The sequence below is a fragment of the Tetrao urogallus genome, assembly GCF_951394365.1.
Source record: "Tetrao urogallus genome assembly, chromosome: 7".
Taxonomy (NCBI): domain Eukaryota; kingdom Metazoa; phylum Chordata; class Aves; order Galliformes; family Phasianidae; genus Tetrao; species Tetrao urogallus.
Window position 1 is genome coordinate 3,150,445 of NC_136820.1, and position 21,650 is coordinate 3,172,094.

The 21,650-nt window shown below is 39.4% G+C and overlaps 1 protein-coding gene across 1 annotated transcript in view; it reads right to left on the reverse strand.

Annotated features, from left to right (window-relative positions):
* Positions 1 to 20,572, reverse strand: part of POU6F2 (POU class 6 homeobox 2) — a gene marked incomplete at both ends in the record, with an annotated part of 303,527 nt that extends 282,955 nt beyond the window's left edge. Inside the window, one exon of the mRNA XM_079538058.1 lies at positions 20,468 to 20,572. Within this exon, the coding sequence (XP_079394184.1) occupies positions 20,468 to 20,572 (105 nt within the window). The remainder of the gene's footprint in view (positions 1 to 20,467) is intronic.
* Between the last annotated feature and the right edge of the window lie 1,078 nt (positions 20,573 to 21,650).

Sequence of the window (21,650 nt, forward strand, 5' to 3'; positions counted from 1 at the left end):
TAAGATAAAACTCTGCTATGAAACACCCATTCCCCTTAGAAAGAGAAGAATTAGAGTACTCCAAACCCTCCTCTTCAGAACACTGCTGTACAGTCAACAAATATGCAGGTGTTATAATGAAGAAATACACAAAAGAGTTTGGCTAAGCAGCTTATTACTCCAAAAAGAACAGATAGAGGGCTTACCCTCGTCCTGGGCTCACTAGAAGATCACTAGAAGACCAAAAGCCCTAGAAAAACTCCAAAAGGAGGGATCTCCAGAAAGAGACCCTTCCCTACTGGGGGTCAGCACTTACTAGGTCTAGGAGAGATGCAGCCAGGCTCCACCCCTTCCATCACCACAGCTGAATTGCCTTCACCTGTGCTTCCAGGTGACTCAGTGCTCACTTCAGGTGGTCAATCAGAGGTTCAGGCCGTGATTCAGCAGTTCTCATACAACTGCTTACGACAATTTTTATTAAGTCAAAATATGACAAAGTATGACAAAAATGCAAGAATTAACCTGCCATCCAGAATTTCAAAAGTGGCTTTTTATACAAGTATTCTGTCTACAACTGCTATCATTCCTCCTTAGGTTACGAAGACTTCCCAATGTAGCTTACTGACCTTGCTTTTCTTCATAGTCTACAGATAGAAGAGAGGTTTTAGAGTGATTCAGACTTTGATGTATAATTTTTAAGATGCCTAAGTTAGAACAGATGAATGCCATTCAATAAAGTACGCCTCAGAAGATATACAGATACATATTAAGAAGAATCTATCCATAATTATAGGCTGGAGGAAGAAACTTACTGACTGAAAATTACAAGATTCATAAAACATATAAGTACATCTGGGAAGCTAAAAACTCTTTTAAAGTTACCCTATATTACGTAGATGGAAGTTTGCCAGGCTATTCTTCCATTAAAATATGTAATAGTAGAAGTACAATATCCCTCCAGTTGTCAGAATATGCTGCAGTTTTATACTGATCTCCAAATGAAAAAAAAAAATAGAAAAAAGAAAGTATTAAGTCTCTCATTAAGGGGATGCTTGCAATGATTTTTAATCCTTTCATGTAACATTAACTCTACACTAATCCCTAAAATTGGGATAATTTTTATTTGTGTAGCAACAATCTTTTTATGTGATGAAAATTACAAACTTATGAGGGGAAAGGAAAGAATGCTGACATGAAGCCAGGTCTGGAGCACAGGTCTTACAAGGAGTGACTGAAGAAAGCGGGATTGTTTAGTCTGGAGAAGAGGAGGCTCAGGAGAGACCTTATCAATCTCTACAACCACCTGATAGGAGGTTGTGGCCAGGTGGGGGTTGGCCTCTTCTCCCAGGTAGCTAGTGAGAGGATTAGAGGTGATAGACTTAAGTTGTGCCATGGGAAGTCTAGGATGGAGATTAGGAAAAATTTAATGTTAGAAAGAGTGGTTAGGCATTGAAACATGCTGCTCAGGAAAGTGGTGGACTCACTGTTCCTGGAGGTGTTCAAGAAACATTTAGATGTTGTACTGAGGGACATGGTTTAGTGAGAAATACTGGTGATAGGAGGACAGTTAGACTGGATTATCTTAGAGGTCTTTTCCAACCTTGGTGAGTCTATGAAACCATTGCTGGAGATTTTCAAGAATCATGGAATCATAGAATCACAGAATGGCTTGGATTGAAAAGGACCACAGAGATCATCTGGTTCCAACCCCCTGCTGTGTGCAGGTCGCCAACCAGCAGCCCAGGCTGCCCAGAGCCACATCCAGCCTGGCCTTGAATGCCTGCAGGGATGGGGCATCCACAGCCTCCTTGGGCAACCTGTGCCAGTGCCTCACCAGCCTCTGGGTGAAAAACTTCCTCCTAATATCCAACCTAAACCTCCTCTGTCTCACTTTAAAACCATTCCCCCTTGTCCCATCACCATCCACCCTCACAAACAGCCATTCCCCCTCCTGTTTATATGCTCCCTTCACAGAATCACAGAATGGCCAGGGCTGGAAAGGACCTCAAGGATTATGAATCTCCAACCCCCTGCCACATGCAGGGCCACCAACCTCCACATTTAATACTAGATCAGGCTGCCCAGAGCCCCATCCAATGTGGCCTTGAACACCTCCAGGGACAGGACATCCACAATCTCTCTGGGCAGCCTGTTCCAGCACCTCACCACTATCTCTGTAAAGTGAAAGAAATGAAATGAAGCATCACAATAAATGGTGATGGGTTGACAGTTGGATTCAACCATGTCCAACCTGTGGGCTGCATAGGGCCAGGAACAGCTAGCAATTAGCTCTGCCCTACACCATAATGGTAGTGGCTTTGCTCCGCTGAGTGGTCCGACCCAACTCTGGCCATGCACCCATTACTCAGCAGTAACGAAAAGATCAGCCCAAAAGCATTTGCTCTTTTACTCAGTGCAGCACAAGCAAACCAAAAGGTTGGACACCCATTGACTTTATGATCTTAGAGGTGTTATTTTCCAACATTAAAGATTGTACGACAACAAACAGGTAAATAGATACAAATCTTAGGTGTTCTGTAGAAACAAATGTATCACTTACATTTATTCCCACGGAATTTTCTGTATATGCTAATCAAATAACGTTTGGACAATTCAACATTTCTCACAAATGTATGCTTGAGCTGATAAGGGTGAATGTGTACTCACAGAGAATGGAAAGGGCAGACTACTGTGTGCAGTCTGCTGTGGAGATTCCCATGCTGACCTTTCTCACCTGTTGAGAAGTTAGGCCATATTCCAGCAAAGCCCTGCAGCATAACCTAAACTTTAAAGGTATGAAGAACATCACTTGCATGGAGGAAGCAATGCTGCTTGTTGTTAACGATCTTACACTATTTCTAGAAAGGTAAAAACAGGAAAGCTTTGTAAAATGGGAGGACGCAAGTAAACAGAATAGTCCCTTGTTAGCAAGATAATTTCTCATCTGAAGAGGCAGAACCCTGCTAAAATAGTCATTAATCCTTTACCTTGGGACACATCCAAAGACCATTGAATCTTGCCGCAATCTTCAATAGATTTTTGGATTAGTCTCTAATTAGTATTTACACTTGGTCTGCCTGTGCTCATGATAAAGGTCTGTTTAGCAATACCCACAACAGCATGTTTAGCAACAGTGTCAGAACTCATCCATGTACACAGAATGCACAGAATGTAAAAGGTTCTGTATTAAGAAATCAGTGCAAATAAATTTGCATCCTATTTTATAATCTAGCTCTTTTCTCATTTGGTACAGAGTGAAGTGGGCTATTTTATCAGGTTTTGCCTGGAACAAGCAAACATGTGAAGTGATCCTGGTACACCTGAGCTCCATCCACTGATGCTGTTCTGTACCCCAACTATATAGCTGCCAAATGGGAAAAGCATCTGAAGGAGAACAGTCTCTGAGACTGGAAGGAGCATGCAGTAAAAACACAAAAGAAGCACAGGTGCTTCAGAGGCCAAACACTACCTTGTGTTACTAAGCACAAAAATTAACATATGTGAGCTATTACTCAAAAGAGAAACATGGTGAAAGAACAGCCTGCATCCGTGTAGCTGCAGAACTACTTTTTTTTTTCTTTTCCATTCTGTCCTCTAGCAGTGAATATCCTGGCCAAACTCTAAACTGGAATTGGTTTACTTTTTCCTTGAGCCTCTACTTGCAATGCACTACTTACACACATACACACACGTCTGTGTAAAATCACTAGGCTCAACAAGTATTTTCCATTTCATCTTACAGGTAAATGAAGGGCTTAGAAGCCAGAGAACATTGCATTTCTGAAACTCTTTTAAATATACAAGTATACTAAAGAGACATTCTTTAAGACAAATGCAGACACACTGACATAACATTATTCAAGAATAAAACCCTTTCATGTAGAATCCCTGTATAAGCAGAGAACAAAAGAAGCAGTCATATTGAATGCTAGTTGTAGTAAGTCCAACATACTTTCTGTTGGGAAGGCTTGTTACCAATATTTTTAAGCAAAATGCTTGACATGGTAGATCCTGGATTCTCAAGATCATTCAGTTTTTACCTTGACTATGATTCTGTTCAGGCTAGTATGAACTTTCTAAAGGGTAGTATGACAGTTGAGGTAAGGGAATGCATCTCTACACCTTGGCTTTCTCATCTTTGCTGTTTAAATGTCAAAACCCTCATCAAGGTGCTGGGAAAAAGAGCCCTGTATATGTGTATATTAAATTTTTAAAAAAGATTAAACCCGTACCTTTGTATGCGGTGGTGGAATAATTATCTCTTTGTTCCGTCTTTAAAAGGGGATTTTCAAAGCTCTCTACTAATGTTCTACTTTTTCATCTGTGGAACATCTTTCCCCTTTGAAGAAAAGATCGCCACCTATCAAAAAAAATCCAGTTTTGAACTGTTTTCTTAACCCTTAAACGATAACCCGTTGGAAAGTCAGTACCAAAACACAGCAAAAAATGAATCAAACTCTCTTCCAAAATTTGTTCTACCTGCTGATCCGTATTTCATAACTCTGATTTAGGAAGCCAATCTGAACAAAATTACAATCTTTTAACAACGGTTGCCTAAATATTTCCTGACCCAAAGGCAGTTCACAAGAGTCTGCAGCTGATTAGAGATGGTCTGCACTCCACAGGCAATTAGCTGCCCCTCCGTGTAACACAGCTGCATGTAACTAGCACGTTTCTTCAAGCATTCTCCATGCAACTAGTACAGAGAAACTTGCCTGCAAAGCTAAAACTCAGCAGTGCTGTAATCAAGCTTAATCCTCTATCATTGTGAAGAATTCCAATCAATTTACCTTATATCTGGGATCAGTGAAAGGGTTCATTGATTATCCGATGCTGTTAGCACAAAGCTGAGTACAACACGTCACAATATAACTGCAAAGTTTTTGAAATCGTGCCTAAATACATTTCTCCTTCATTCCTTATTTTAATTTACAGCTTCCTGATAGATCCTAGGACAGTATAGATGAAGGGATTCCTGAAACAACCTTAGTCTATCCCCATACCATGTTAAGACCTAGGCCTTAACACAGGGCCTTAATACATTTACTAGTTATTTCATGTGTATTAGATGCTCCACAATCCAACAGTATTAGCATTTCAAAAACAGTGCCTGTCCCTGCAGCTGTGTTTGTACTTCCCTGAGCCTGGAAATGCCAGAAGCAGCAGAAGCTCATGGCACCCTCAAGATACAGCATTAAAACCAAACTGTGTTTGCTTTGCCTGTAGGTTCCAGTAGCTCACAGCAGCCTCAGCACCCTGGTAGTTGTACCCCAGCTTCACTATCCAGTAACGGCCACCAAACAGCACCAAGACAGAGGCAGAGTGGGAAAGGGCGCCATGCCCTGCCATCGTGGAATCAACTCCCTGCTGAGGGCACTCATGCAGAGAGGACATTTACCCACTTCTGCTCCTTCATGCTGCTCTCCTTCATCCCGTGGAAAATTAAAAAAAAAAAAAAAAAAAAAAAAAAAAAAAAAAAGTTGTTCTTAAATCCAGACTCAAATCACGTTTTTGTTTTTACAAAGCTCAGAGGCTGCGTATCATTCAACAAACACTCAGCTTCTCCATTTCAGAGCAGGCTGCAAGCTGGTCTTGCAGCCAGCTGCTTAGGGCTTCCTCTACCAGTCTTTGAGGGAAACAGCAGGTCTCAGTTGTCCTGACCAGCCTCACTTGGAGCCCATCTCCCCCCATGGGGCCATTAATCCTTGTTCCTGCAATGCTGCAACTCTTTCCAAGCCTGCCTATGAGCCAGTATCTCAGCATGGCCTTTTACCTTCCTCCTCACAACTGCCCTGCACAATGGCCTGGGCTCAGCCAGCCTTGGGCCTGCCTTGTTCCCCGTCACTCAGGAAGGCATCCCTTGCTGTGTAAAGGTGCTTCTCAATTTCCATCTCAGCTGATATAAACGAACGTCCTCGTGGAATTGTTATATTTCCAAAAGCATTACATATTCATTAGATCTCTATGAAGCCTGATACACAGTCATACTGTTTCCTGAAATGTCCATCCATTTTCCAGGAACTCTGCTTCTACCCGTTTACTTCCTTTATCCGGTTTCTTTCTTCCAACTGAATTTGAGTTGGAGGTCACACATCCTCTGTTCTTAGGCAACTTTCAGTCACAAAAATGCAGATGTTCTCATTCAGAGTCAACCCTGGCTCGTCTTGTTCTACTGTGGTTTTCCTTGCTCACTTGAAGTTATCACAGTTGTGATATTATGCAATCAGCTGTCTAGTACACTTAGCACCTATGGTTGTTATGCACAGTTCATCTCTTACTATGCCTTTTTGTATACACATTCATAAAGATTATACATATGAATAAACTTGCTCATCAAGATCAAGAAATTGCAGGGTAAATGTTATAGAAAAAACCCTGAGCCTAACATTTTACAGCATAAGAAGTAAGGAGACATCACTGCACAGGCTTGAAAAAGTGGAATTGTTAGGAAGAAAAAAAAAGACCTGCACTGGAAATTTTGCCATATCTTTCTGTGGCTCATTACCCACTCTGTTACATGATACTACTGCAATTACATGTCCCACGTTCTCCACCCTTGAGCTAAAGAATCAAATGTTGAGTCTCCACAAGTAGTATTTGCTATCTCTAATGCCAGCAGTAGCACTTCCTGAGCTCAGGGGTACAGACCTGGGACTGGAGCATAAAGAAATTTAGAACTACAAATACATGCCCCGATACCAAAGTGAGTTTGCATACGGAACCCATTCTTAACTATTTACCTCATGATCATTTGTGAAAACAAAAAATCTTGTATTATTTTGGCTAAATCTCATCAATCACATCATGTTGTGTTGTTGCTTTTTTCCTCTGCTGCCTGGAGGGGAAACCTTTGCTGCATGAAAACATGAACAGAGGGTTCTAAAATATATAATTTATCTTCCTAGCCTTACTCTGTGTCATGTGCAATATGGCTGCAGAAACAGCATATATTCCAGGTAGCATTTACTAAGTAGAAGCTTATACAAAGAGGAAGGATATTGACCAGAAAAACAGTATATTTTACAAGAGCAATTTCAAAAGGATCATTAAATTCCATTCAGGAGAAGACTAGCATGTGCAACAATGCCTCTGCTAACAGAAAAACTTTGGGAGTCTGTTTTAAGGATTGCTTTATAGGCATGTTCTCAATTTTTCAGGCTTTATCTGAAATATCACAGGTGCCAGTTTGCTACTGTGCAACTCTAATATCAATTTGCCTTCAATTCAGGCAGAAGCATGGAACTTAAGCAATTAATATCAAAGCTGATAGCAGCTAAAAGGGTTTTTGTTTGTTTTTGTTTTCAATATTGAAAAAGAACAGGAAGATGATGGAGCTCAAGTCCTGTTTGTATACCTGCATCTAAGTGATCACATTAGCTCAGACCTCTATTAACTGCACCACTATCACACGTCATCTTAGGACAGATCCGCAAGCTTGTATTCTGAACAGATGAAGAGAAAGAACGCAATATGGAGGTGTTTCTATTGCCACCAGTCCTAATTTCTCAACATTTTTAAGTCCTACGACAAGTAGTTCACTATATAAAACGGTATTAAAGCTCTTCAAAAATAACTGAGGATTTCAGCCTTAGCAAAGCACATTTTTCCCTAGCTGCTGTACCTCCTTCTACTCTACGTCTCTTTTTTCTTCTAATTTTTAATTTTTTTTCATTGACAATTACTCCTTTCCCTTTCTGCATCACCTTGGCACTCTTAAGTGTTTGTAGTGGCCGCCCATTCCCCTTTTTCCTTTGGTATGATGGTGTGCTCTTACTAAATCACACATTGGATTATGGTTGCAATTGTAAATAATGCCAAAGAAAAGCTAAATAAGTCTCAGAAAATTACCTCCTCCTATCAGAGATAAAATCAGTGTAGTATAGGAATTAAAGTGGCTTCAAGCAGCTGAAAGTAGCAATTATATCTGTTCAAATGATAATCCAATGTTGTTTCTCTTTAGCAACCCAAAGCTTTTACTTTGCAGTAAAGTAACTGTATTAGGCACTTGAAGTGGAAAAGTACTTGGCTCTGCAGTGCTTCCATTTTACAACACTGTAAATAACTAATTGAGGATGTGGAGAATTAAGAGTATGACAAATCATAGGGGCTTCATATGTCTACCTTGTACAGATATCAGTGTCTATTTATATCAAAAATGGCCACGTCAGTCACTGCTCCAGTAAAACTACTGGGGAGGTTGATAGGTTTTGCCTTTTGGAAGTCCTAATGGCAAGATCTTCATGAAATTCTTCACTGACACTGAAATTCAGCTTTGTTGAAACCTTTAAACCTATTGTTCATATGAAAGAGAGCAAAAAAGCCCTTATGTTTCTTCCAGCTGTTCTCTTTAAAAAAAATTATGCAAATCTCCCCAGAGAACTTTAAAATCAAATAAGTTTTCTGAAATTTAGTCTGGAATATTTTTTTCTTTTCTTTCTGAAGCCAAAACCCATTACATATCAGATACAATATTCAGAAAGGCTCAAATAGTGTGATATTCATAAGCAGAAAAAAGAAAAGGGCTAAAATTCAGGCAAGGAAGATTAATTTTTCTGTAAGGAAAACTCTCTAACAGTACAAGTTAAAATAAAGATAGTTAAAGACAGAATAGTCAGGATAAAGATACTGTGGAATGAGCATTGCTGGAATTTCGAGATGTACTTAGACAAATACTTGTCAGATGTGGCTCAGCTAAGCTAACCTTGTCTATTTGCCAATGACTTCATGGTTACTTTCACACCTTTTGTTTTCTATGAATCTTCAGTGGATGTGGCTGTTTGGAGTTGCCAAGAGAACACGTGCCAACTACATGTTTCAAAGGCTTGGAATACAATGAAACATGAGTGGATTGTCTCAGGATACCTGAGAAGATATAGCAGGTATGATGCTGTTACTCCTTATCAGATGAATATTTTCTCTCTTAGATATGGCGCATCTTTAAAATGGACGAAACTATGCCGTATTTTCCCAGCCTCTGCATAAACAGCTGAAGTATTTGGGCTGAAATTGTCTCAGAAATTTTCAAAGTGAGGTAAGCAATTATGTGGAATGCTAACAGCAGCAGCAGGAAAGGTCTTCCAATGGAAAATACTAAGCCACTTTAATTATAGAAGGTGCTACGAGCCCTGACAATATTTTTCCCTTGTGCTCCCGCAAAATGGGGAAGCAAGAAGAAAAATGTCTTCACGGAATCCCTTAAGCCTCCTGTGTACCTATTTAGAAGGGGTTACGGAAAAAAAAATGGAGTAGGAATCTTCTGCAAATTTGTAAGTGATCTCCTAGGTCTACCCAAACATTGCTATTTAAATATTTTTTTTTTTCCCTAGCCTGTCTACATTTTAAGATGTTTCCCGTTAATGTCACCATCATTCTGTGTTTCACTTCTCTCGTTGTTTGCTGTTTTTTTTCACCTTTTGACTGGGAGTTGAAGCGTTCATCTGACAAGCATAACATAAGGTATAGAAAGAGGGAATTTAAGTGACATTAATTCCTACGAATTTCATTTGTTTTCTTTTTCACTAATCCAGGCGTACTAACAGAATAATGCTCTGGAAACATAGATCTTTGTCAAGTGTTGCAGCAAACTGCACTGAAGACCATGGGGTTTAAAAAAACAAAAGGAAGAAAGAAAGAAAGAGAGTGAGAGTAATAGATTAAACCTTTCGTTCTGTTCAGTGGTGGCTGGGAAATACACTCATCTGAAAACTGTAATTAACTTGACTGTTTGAGAAAGCAGTCTTTATTTTGGTTTGTTTGTGTAATCAGGCACTGACTACTGTAGTCTGACTGCCCCCTTTCACGTTTTACTTAATACCAGCAAAAGTGCAGGTGATGGTAGGCAAAACAGAATCTGACACTTTCAACTTCTCTTGTTTTTCTTTTTTTTCCAGTTCAGCTGATCAGAGTGGATGTTAATGAACGTCTATGTGTGGCTAAATAAGGCTCAGTCCTCTTTGCACAGTCTGATTTCTGCCTATCCCTTTTCCATTTCCATCTGAAAGCTTGTAATTCAGTTCCATCTATTTGGGCCTAATTCCCATTTACACTATGGTGTTTGTTTGTTGTTTTTTTTTTACCGTTCTGGAACTATAAAAAACTTAGAAGTACACATAAATAAATGACTTTTACACCCACTTTACAGCTGTTATGTGCTGCCAGATGGTATAAAGAGGTCTCACTATAAAGTAGAATCAGGTTATCTCCAGGGGCTAAGCTTCCCAAAAAAGAAAAATAACCAAACACAAGCATTAAAGAATGAAACAATAATTGATATTTTAAATAAGATTTTTCTTTTCAAGTGCCAATTCCAGTCTTGGTTACTTTAGAATTAAGGGAAATTACATGAGAATTCTTACAGTTTGCCTTGCAGGACTGATTGGAAAAAAAAGAGACCAGTTTGAATCCAGTACAATTAATATCAGTCAGGGCACAGAGCACACTGGGCCCCATTCCAAAGTCCTTTCTTTTGCTTTCCGTGCTTTCTTGCTGGTTTGCTTGGAACTCTCATCATACAGCCCCTAATTGATCAAGCGGTGTAGAAGACACTGGGAAATCTGCTCATGTAAGGGCTTCTGAATCTGATGGAACAAGCTTCTTAGCTGCTGTTGATCATGTTTACCTGAATGTAACTCTGTTTAGCTCCACAGCTACTTGTGATTCACACTGATAAACATCAGATCAAAAACAGACCCCAAGAACACGTCTTGAACTTACTCACTTTTAACATCTGTTTGAGGTTTAGCGTGCTTTTATTTCCTTAGGAAAATGTGAGGTTATTGTGCAGTTGTTGCATGTTGTTGTTTTCCAAGTGTTTTTTAATAGCTAAAGTATCTTAGTAGCTAAGATTCACCTACATACCCTAATAAATGCCTGTTGTAACAGAAAGGAATGACATCGTGGTAACAATAAGGTTAAAAAAAAAATCCAACACACTGGTCAGATTAAAAGCACAGCTCTCTGTGCAGTTCTTAGTTCAATAAAATGCTGTGGTGCTTTGTGGTCAGAAGGAAATAGTCCTTCAGCAGCATGTGTTTCTACTGTGTCCTTCATGAAAGAGTCAAAGGGTACTTTACAATCCAATCCAATGTCGGATATAACCTTTTAAATAAATAAACTGTGGTTTAAGGATTTAGAAATCACTAGATCAAAGAATGTAATCTTTGAGATCTAATAACTACAGTGATGGGCCTGGCGTAAGGACATGAGTAGAACAGAACAAAGGCTTGCTGAATATCCACAGTGCCTCTTGGGTTAAATTCATCACAGGGTCACCCTAATTCCCTAGTTAGGGGGCAACCTTCAATTTCCCCTTTTGCTAAGAATACAGCAGGAATTTAAAAATAAACCAAAACCAATGCACGTAGGGGAAGAAACTCCAGACTCCAGCCCCTCTTTTGACTGGCTATTCAAAACCCAGGTATTGTTTTCAGAACACAGCCCGATGAGTCCATTGCTTAACCCTAGAGATCTCAGATGGAGCCTCTAGGTTTTCACCTACCCACACACCCTCACACACAGACTCCTGGTCTCTGGGATTAACTGACTGGAACTGCAGGACCAGCTTATTGTTTTGGTGATGCGTGTCTAAATTCCACTGTGGTCAGGTGAGATCCAAGTCTTCAGCATCACGTTGTCTAAAACAGAATATGTGAGCTTTCCTGTTGACTCTGTGGGTGTGCACTCGTGGGTGTGCTTAGATGATTTCACTGTGACCCTTCAAATAAGCAATATCACTAATACAAACAAACACAAAAATAGCTGTGTTCAGAGCCATTACAAACCCTCACGTGCTGCTTTACAGCACTCCAGTTTTTCCTCTGTCAGGCTTTGCTCTTACAGGTTTTTGTTTTCTTTTTTGTTTTGTTTTGTTTTTGTGAGAAGCAGGAGCAGGTGGTAAATGTTGCATCCAAACTTTGGGAAAAATCTTATCTTTCTTTCTGACCATGGGCATTACAACACACAAGCCATCGCTTCTGCCACCATTTGTCAGATCTGGCTGCAAGACTAGCCTTCCTCTGTTCTGAACTGCACTGCACTGCAACAAGAAGGGAGCAAGAACCAAGCCGGAACATCCAGTTTTTAGGAGCTGTTTTGGTTTTTTCCTCTTAAGGAACAAAATTTTTCCAACTCCCAAGACCACAGTATGCCCCATAATGATATGAGTTTGACGTCTTCCATTTTATTCTTCCACATTATTAAACCACTTTTGCATTTCCTACAACTTCAACATTTCCTCCAAAAGACTGACAGTTTCTTGTTTGCAGATGTCATTTCTGCTTTGTATAATCCACTCAAAGAATGTGAAGCACGTTTTGTACACAGAAAGGTATGGACACAGAGAAGGGAAGGTAAGACTTATGGCCAGACTTCCTGCAATAGCTGTTTGTTTCCTACAGCAGCATAATTCTCTTTTATTCAAGATTATTTTTGTTCACATGAAACTTAGCAGTTTTCACAGGAAGCTTGTCAGTTTTTCCTTCATTAACAGTGTCTGAGCTGGAAAAAGTACCAAACGAAAAATTTTCCCTTGGGAGCTTCAGTGCCCAATCCTTCCTTCAAGGGACACTGAAAACATTCAGGCCTGGCTGGAACAAAGTGCAAAAATGGTGTGAAGTCCAGGATTCTGGAAGCATTCAGTGCTTGGCAGCACCTCGTGCCATTACCAACAGTATGTCAGAAGGGTCTGCCTTAAATACTGCCAGAGCTATTTGCATGCTTAACCCTTTTTTATTTTTAAAGCTGGATTCAGTAAAGATAAAGCACGTTTCTTTGTTTTTTATTAAAAAAAAAAGGAATCACAGCTTTTAATCATTTCTGATATAATCTGAAGACATAGAGCGTATGCTAGTTTGCTGCTGATGGGAAGCAATGTGATTTTAAGTCATAAGCTTGAGATCAGGATAGAAAGTGTTCTATTTTTTTTTTTTAACAAATATATAAATGGGATAAAGACATGCCTTCTAAAAATCAGACTTTTTTCTCCATAATATTCCTCCCTACTGCACAGGAAATATGAAACTCAAGCAAAACCTATGTTAGAGTTTTACAAGTTGGCTCAGTAAGCGGAAAAGTAGCCCGAGATGTTAACAGCTTAGCATTAAGGACAACACTGTGATGTGGCATTGTCTCCTACAGCTTCATACCAGCTGTTCTGCCATATGCTTAACATGACTGTCACTATTTCCTGTTGCTTGAAATTCTTGTTTCCATAGCAGGGGGTGACTAAAAACACTTCTGTCTTTTATGATGTTTCATTTTTGGATGCGCAGTTAGGCCACCGGATTGCATCTTCTAAACATGCATGGAGTCTGTGAGCCTTGGAAATGCTAAATGTAAAGTAAAAAAATTACTTGATTGAATCCATTCCTGTAGGTAACACAAAGTTCCATTCTAGCATTTTTTTTCTCTTTGCAGTGCCCGTAGGCTCACAGTCCCACTCCGCAAAAAGTTAGCAGTGGGAATAGGTTGCATTTAGCCTGTAGTTGAGGTTATACTAACTGGAAACATAACAGGCTCAAAAACTAGTCTTGCAGGTAAGATTTTGCAGCAACGCTGATCATATTTTTGTTTTGTTTTGTTTTGTTTTTAACAATGTGGTACATGAAAACCAGAAGCACCTGTTCTGATCAGAACAAGTGTGAGTGTCCTGTAAATCTTCACTGGCATGAGTGAATCATAGAATCATAGAATCATAGAATCACCAAGGTTGGAAAAGACCTAAGAGATCATCCAGTCCAACCGTTCACCTATTCCCAATAGCTCCCACTAAACCATGTCCCTCAACACAACATCCAGCCTTTCCTTGAACACCCCCAGGCTTGGTGACTCCACCACCTCCCTGTGCATCCATTGCAGTGCCTGACCACCCTTTCTGAAAAGTAATACTTCCTAATGTCCAGCCTGAATCTCCCTTGCCGTAGCTTGAAACCATTCCCTCTGGTCCTATCACTAATGACATGAGAGAAGAGGCCGACCCCCAGCTCACACAGGAAGGGCAAAGGACAGCTGTGCAGCCACACCTGAGAGTACGATCAAAGCTCAAGGCATCCTGGAAACATCTTTGCTCAGCTTTGAGGATATGCACAAGTGTTAATGACCCCAGTGGCTGTTAACAAATGTGGGTAAAAGGAAGACTGTGCATGAGAACTGTCTGGATCTAATTTTGCTGTTATAAAGTGTGGCAACTACAACCTGTACCACTCCTTGCTAACAGTAGTAGGCTTTTTTATTTTAGGAACTATTACATCTATTTAAAACAGCTTAAGAAAAAATTATTTATGTCACTGAAAATGGAAGTTTGGCTTGGAATAAAGCTTTTTGGGTATCCCCTCCCACCTTCTGTTTTCAGCTTGTTCCCACTACCACTTTTAGAAGTGGCTGGGAATTTAGAACATTCTCTTGATCTTCAGAATTTTCTTTTGATCTAACAGTTAGACAAAGCTCTCCTGTGGAACAGCACTACCAGTCAACAGAGAATCAGTAGCAAATATCAACAGCTAATCTTTCTCTTTTGAAGAAATAGTCCTACATATCACAGAGGTTTCAAAGCCAGCGATAAAACAAAAACCCCGAAGCTATAGTCCATTTACCTGTAGCCCTGACATCCCTGAAAAGTAAAAACGTTCGAGGGCCTTGCATTACTATCTTTAATCCCAATCGTCAGTTCTAATTACAAAAGAGTTTGCACTGCATTTATTTAGCTGGCATTTAAACCAGGCTTTGTTATATTTATTAGCAATGACAGTTACTCAATAGGCAAGCTGGACCAGATCCTGGGAAGTGTTATTTCTGTGAGGAGTCCCACTGAGCTCCGTGCTGTGTTGTGCACCTTGCGGCAGCAGACATTGCTGACGAACCTAACGATGCCAAAGCTGTAGACATCTTGTGTGCACTGAAGAGAGCAACTTTTAAGTGCAAGCTTAAGTCCCGTTAATGAGACATCATTTCAAGTATATGCTCAGAGGGACTGGTCTTCGTGCCATTCTTCAACTTTAGGGTAAGAGGCATTGCAAGAAAACGGCACTGGGAGATGTAAATCACAGGAACAAGACTGTTTTGCCATGCTCTCATCTAATGCTGAAAATGCTGTATACAATTTGTCTTCAATTGTCCTTTTATTTTCTCCCATTTGAGCTGCGGTTCAGATCAGAGAAGAAAAATAAAAGTCTTGTTACAGCTACAGGTCAGTGGAAGATAAGAGGCTCAGCACAGTCACTTCTCTGTACCTTACATACAAAAGTGGCCCAGACTGGTATTTAGTTTATCAGCCTACAATCTAGGAAACACAGCAGAGATACTTGAATGTAAAATCATTGCCAAAAGATAAAAATCTACATCACTGGACGAGTGTTGCTTGCCCAGCAATTTAAAGGTCATCTGGCATACATTATTTTCCTCTTACAATTAGAATAATAGTGAATATACACAGAGCATAAACCACAGCTTTTTAAAGATTTGACTTCTTAATTGGCCTGACCCACGAACTAACACATGAGGCAGCAGAGAAGCACAGAATGGAAAAAAGTGAAGAAATTTAACAAGGGAAAATGGCTAAAGATGTTTTTAGAGGGCCGATTTAAATTAAAACCTGATTACGGCGTGAAAACAAGGAAAGTCTTTTTAAGCATGAATGAAAATGATAAAAATCCATCTTTTCTGCTGCAAAAAGAAAAGTCAACAGAGAAATGCATTCTTTTGCTGGAATCCAGGCCTAGGACCAAAGAATTTACATATATTAAGTTAACGAGATCCAAACTCCTCTATAACAAATATTTATACTGTAAAATATTACCACTGCATTCCTGCACATCCTTACAATAATAATTCTTAAGGAGGCAGTATGCTGGGGAGTGTATAAAGCAGCACGTTTCTGTGGAGATGGAATGCTTCATTATCAGAGTACTAGCTTGTTCATAAATATTTAAAAAAGAAAATAGATGTTTTTGAAGTTCTTCAAACACAATTCTTATTGTTTACAGTGTCTCTCTGCTATTGGAAACAGCAGTCAGCATGTACCTGTCCATAAGCCTCTCTCTTACTTTCTCCAGGTGCAGGAAGCAGCTGCTGGTGTCTGTAAAGGACAGGCATGTCCATGCTGGGCACTGAGGGGACACCTACTCTGACCTTACTTCTGCATGTAGTCATGTCACAGGATTTGTGCCAAACTGTAGGCAAAAAGGCTTATATCCTTCCTGAATTATAAAGTGGGTCCTAAAATTACATGTAAGATGGTTCTTTTCTGCTTGTCTAAGTTATATGCACTCCTGTAGATTAGAGATGGGAATCTTCCAGGGGAGAAGCATCTTCTCTGTTACTACAAGAGGAATGACTGGAAGATGGCTCAAGACAAACTAACTCTGTAGAGTTGATTTTCACCTGGCTGTGGTAGAAATTAAGCTCCTGGATATGCAGTGATCTGAGTTACAAAGCAATACAGACAACAGATGGAACTTCATCCTTAATCATGAGGGGGAAAACAACTAAAAGAACCCCAAGCCCGAGGATTTAAAGCAGAGGAGGAAGAGCAACCTTAGTTATAGCAACATATTACTCACCAAAAGTGGGCCTTGGAGTTCAAAGCTCTCTGAGTAAAGAGCATGTGTTTACCATTGCATGAATAGCTTTTAATATGAGATAAAACAGACCATTGTCCATTTAAAAATATTTGCTAAACTCGGATAGTGTGCATTCGATAGTGTGTAGGAGGAGAAGTCAAGTACTGTAACAATAATTGCAAGTGCCTGCTTATTTGAAGAGTGCTACATAATTTACAGAGAGATCTTGTTTAACCCCCTCTTCTCTCTCTCTCCTTTTTTTTTTTTTTTTCTTTTTTTTTTAAACACTGTGTTTGCAAGAACCAGTGAACACAGAAATGTGCAGCCAGCCCAGGCCCTCAGGCCTGTGGATCAAGATGGCAGGCTGGCCTTGGGTCCCCCGGGGCCAGCAGAGCCAGAAGGGTGATTGGACACGGTGACCTGTCTGCATGAGATGAGACAAAAACAGGAGGGCTGTAATGCTGATGAACTAACCTGTCACTCACAAGCTCAGGTCTGAAAAAAAAAAAAAAAAAAAGAAAGAAAAAAAAAAAAGAAAAGAGTGCAGCACAGATTTTTAGAAAATATACAGGGGAGAAAAAATACAGCATGGTTGGAATAATTAGATGGTGCATTTAATTACCTTTTGATTTAGATGGGCTCAGGATGTATATAGAATGTGACACAAAATCCAACTAATTGCTTATATGAAAACAAAGGACATTTACAGAAATAATGGGTATTATTGTTCAGCATGCAAGGAAGGATGCTACAGACTATTGCAGACAGGGATCGGGGTTTTATTCCAAGCACTCCAGTTATGAATCAAAATCACAATGAGCAATGAGCTTCTAGATCTTGACACACTAGGCAAGGAGTGTTCTCTTCAGAGTACTTGGCTGTTTAATTGCTTGCTAGGGGGAGGGAAAGTCCAGAGGGAAGGTACAGGCACACTTCTGCACTTTGGAGCCAGCACAGCCAGGTGCCAGGTAGTGGAGGGCTGCAGCACTGTGCCAGCCATTGCCAACACCAGTGGGAGCCACTGCAGGCACGGGTGCTTGGAGATGGATGAAATCGTGGATTAAAAAAAACAGTGGAAAATGCATTTAATGATGAACATGTAATCCACAATGAGGATGCCCTTAAATCAGCATGCTCCTGCAATTACTTTCTGTGTCACACACAGGCGAGCGTTTGAGCTACAAATAACTGCTAGTGTTTCTGATGTCTGCTGGAGCATAGATACACATGTATAGCTTGGATTTTTAATTAGGCATGCTTACACTCCATTAGAAGCAAATGAGATGGAATTTAAAGCTGCATCTGCAAGATTAGCCAAAACAAAATTTAGTTCTCGCTAAAATCTGGAGAAAAAATATGGTTCTGAAATAAGAAGAGCAAATGATAAACATCTATTTAAAGTTTTTGATTTCCGAGGTTTGAAAGTTAACAAGGACTCTCAACTTTTGTCTAAAACAATACTGCCAGGAAATGAATATATCTTCTAGCAACATACACATCCTAAACGCACAGATCTTTATTATTTATCAGTATTAAACAAAGCCTTACAGTACAGAGAGATTTCATGGCTTGAGGTTTATTTTTTGATGGTCATTTTCTATTATCAGTTGACTATCAGAGTACATTAAGAACGTGCATTTCTAGTTTCAGTGATGAATGGTAACTGTGCTGTTACTCCGTTGTTCCCAAGTTTTACATAATGCTTTGATTCTATAAGTGCAGGATACAAATTATTTCGTCAAAAAAAAATAAATAAAAATCATTAAATATTTGTTTAATCTTCACAAACAGCTAATACTGACCAAACACTGGACAAGTAATCAATAACATACTTGAAAATTATGTGTTTCTATGAACTCTTTTGGATGTACCTAATTACACACAGAACATGCAAATATGCACATGTGGAGATCTAAAAAATATATATTTGAAACACCTGTCACATTAAGTTGCACAATAATAACGTGCATGAATTCTGACATTAAAAAAAAAAAGTTGCTAACCTAAAAAAAGAATACATGTAAGTATTTTAAGTGTATGCTCTTGTTATCAAATTCTTAGGAAATGAAATACAGTAATACAATAAACATTGATAAGCATTCTTCCAGGCATTCACTGAACTTTTTTAATTGATGAAATACAAAATGTTGCACACAGAAAAAGAAAAAAAAAACCAACATGCTCACAGCCTTTCAGCCTTAAAACCACTCTCCTAGAGCTAGCAGGCTTTAAATACAAAATAGCTAGCTCACACTTTCTTACATGCCAAAGAGAAAGTTACATTAAAGGGATATTACAAGCATTGAGATTTATCAGGGTTTCAGGGGAGTTTTCTGTCACCTATACTGCACAAAACCTTGCTATTGTACTTGCTGTAGAATCATTAAATATTTTTCTTTAAGACTGCACAAGTTTACACAAAAAGCTAATTAACCCATTCTAAAATACATATTTTCATGCAATGCAGTGCTGGCAAACATGCCCCACTTTTTAGGTACAAGCCAGCCTAATAGAAAGCTGTTAATGTTTGGGGGGGGGGTTTAATAAAAAATGTATTTTCTATTTTTAAAATATTTAAAGCAATAGAAGCCTGTGGTAAACATGGTATTACATATTTGACATTTTCCGCCTAGAAATGCATTACTGTGTACGATGGTATTAATAAACCATGTGCTTTGAGGGACTTCTGTGCTTTGCCATAATTTAGTCGAAAACAGTGCACAGGATGCGTATTTTTCCACCATTATATCAATGTATAGGAAACAAATACGATGCCATCACTTCAGCAGCATGCGTTCACTACACTGGAAACATATGCAAAAAAAACCCACAAACTTTTGGGAGTTTGAAAAATACCCTTTGCCAGAGACCGATTTACAAAGCAGTGGCTAATGAGAAAGTGTTGAGCACTTAAGATTTTGTTAAAAAAAAGAAAACAGACACCCTCTTCCGACTCTGGCTGCATTCGTAGGAAAACAGCCCTCCGTGTAAACAGGAGAAAATAATTTAATTTCTGTCCCCACTCCAGGTTATTATTTGAAGCAAACGAAAAGACAATGATTCCCCTCTCTTCCGGCTAAGCTCAAAACAGCACAGTTAAACACACACATAAAAACTACAGACTTATCAGAAATCACAAAACAGAAAGAGAAGGACTCACTGACCCATTTGGAAGACAAAGACGACAAAATGGAAAAGCTCTAAAAATCAGCTTGTGAGGCCTTTGAGAGATATTCTTCTGGCATTTCATCACAGCAGCCCCAGACCAGTTCCCTTCCCTGGATACAGGGAGGGAGAACTAAATAGAGCTGTTTATTAAAGCTGTTGTGCTGGATTGCATTAGGAAGCACGAGCAGACCACCTGGACCTTTCAGATTGTGGCAGTGTTTAATTTGCAGACTGCCCCTCTGCAGCAGCAAAGACTACTACATTCACCAAGCTCAATCACACGCTATCTGGGTTAGGAGTAAAAGGAGAAAAAATAGATATACATATAGAAATAAAGAGAAAAAAAAAAAATCCACAGCCTGTAGTATAGGAATACAGTCAATATAGGAATAATGAACAGCATCAGGAATAGAAAGCAACTCCCCAGCAAATGTAACACTTGCACTGTTTAGTTCTTCTACTTCAGCACATGTAAACAAAGCACAGAGGTAAATTAATAAATAGATTGATTTGGCAAAGCTCAGGCTAAAGTACAACCCGGGTTTATTGGAAGAAAAGCATGGTATTTTAGGTTTAACTCGTGATTCCCTGGCCGGATTATTGTGGTTCTTATGCCTTTCTCACTTTCAGTACCACACTCACTGGTAGCTGAAGATACAGATAGAAAGATGGTACTGTAAATATGAATTATGTGAATCATATGGTTAGACCCTTGTGAAAAAAAAAAAATAAATAAAAGGGGAGTTGAGAAATGGCTGACTCCATACCTGACCAATTACAGCTTGCATGGTCCCTGTGTCCTGCTGAGCTGAAAGATCGCAATCCATCATATGTAGTCTTTGAAAAGGAGAATGGGGGTTTCTGGCATGCATCTGTCAATCAACTTCTGCACTCACAACCATCACCAAAAGCAAGGGAAAAAAAGTCAAGCTGCTCCACCAAATAGGATGAAACAGTCATGTGACCTTCAGCACACTCACACACATACATACTTCCATACAACGTACGAATTTTCTGCAGATATGAAATGACATTGACAAATACCCAATACCAAGTAAATAAAGTGAGACAAACAGCTACTCACCAAAGACAAAACACTTGCTGTAATCTTCAGCCTAAAGATTTAATAATCCTAAAAGGTATTTTAAGCCGTGGCTTGTCTTTTGAGCCTAAACTTTTCAGATAAGGTGATATAATTTTATATATGCAGACAGTGGTCAGGACTTTAACCCCTTGTCTGCTCTCACAGCCTCTGCTTTTTATTTCCCCCTCTATATTTCTACGTTACAGCTGTTTGAGCTCCTGATTTTATTTTTTTTTCTGCAAGTTTCTTTTGTGTCAAAGTGCCTCGCGCTGTTTTTTTTTCATAAGTGCACAAATTAGGAGAACTTAGTAAAAGAAAATTACCAACAGGATAGGAAGAAGCAGGGGCTTGGGATCCTGTGTCAGTGCTTGCAGCCCCAAACGTGCCTCTCCGCTTTACTACACCAAAAGTCAAATGTTTTCCTTATTGGAAATATATATTTAAGTATTAGTTTATGCGAGATGTGATGAGCACTCAAAATATAAAATATTCAGACTATGTAAATCCTACTTACAGAATCCTTTCCATTTTGAAGGTTAGCAGAGTTTTGGTTCATTCACTGCTCCACTGAACTGACATAAAATGTTGTTACTTATGATGGCAAACATTACCATTTTTTTTCTAATGGAAGCAGTTTGTTTCATACATCTTCCCCCTCTGAGTTAAGATTTGCAAGAATTTCCAAGACTACTTTTTTTCTTATTGTCAAAATACATCAGCCACTTGTCTCCACAAACGGAGTGTCGTGAACAACACGCCACGGCATTGATTGCTGATATGTTATTGGCCAGTGATTGCTGAAGGGTGACATTAATGTAACCCGGTAGCACTTTAACCCTTCGAAGATCAATGCAGTCCCCTGGCAG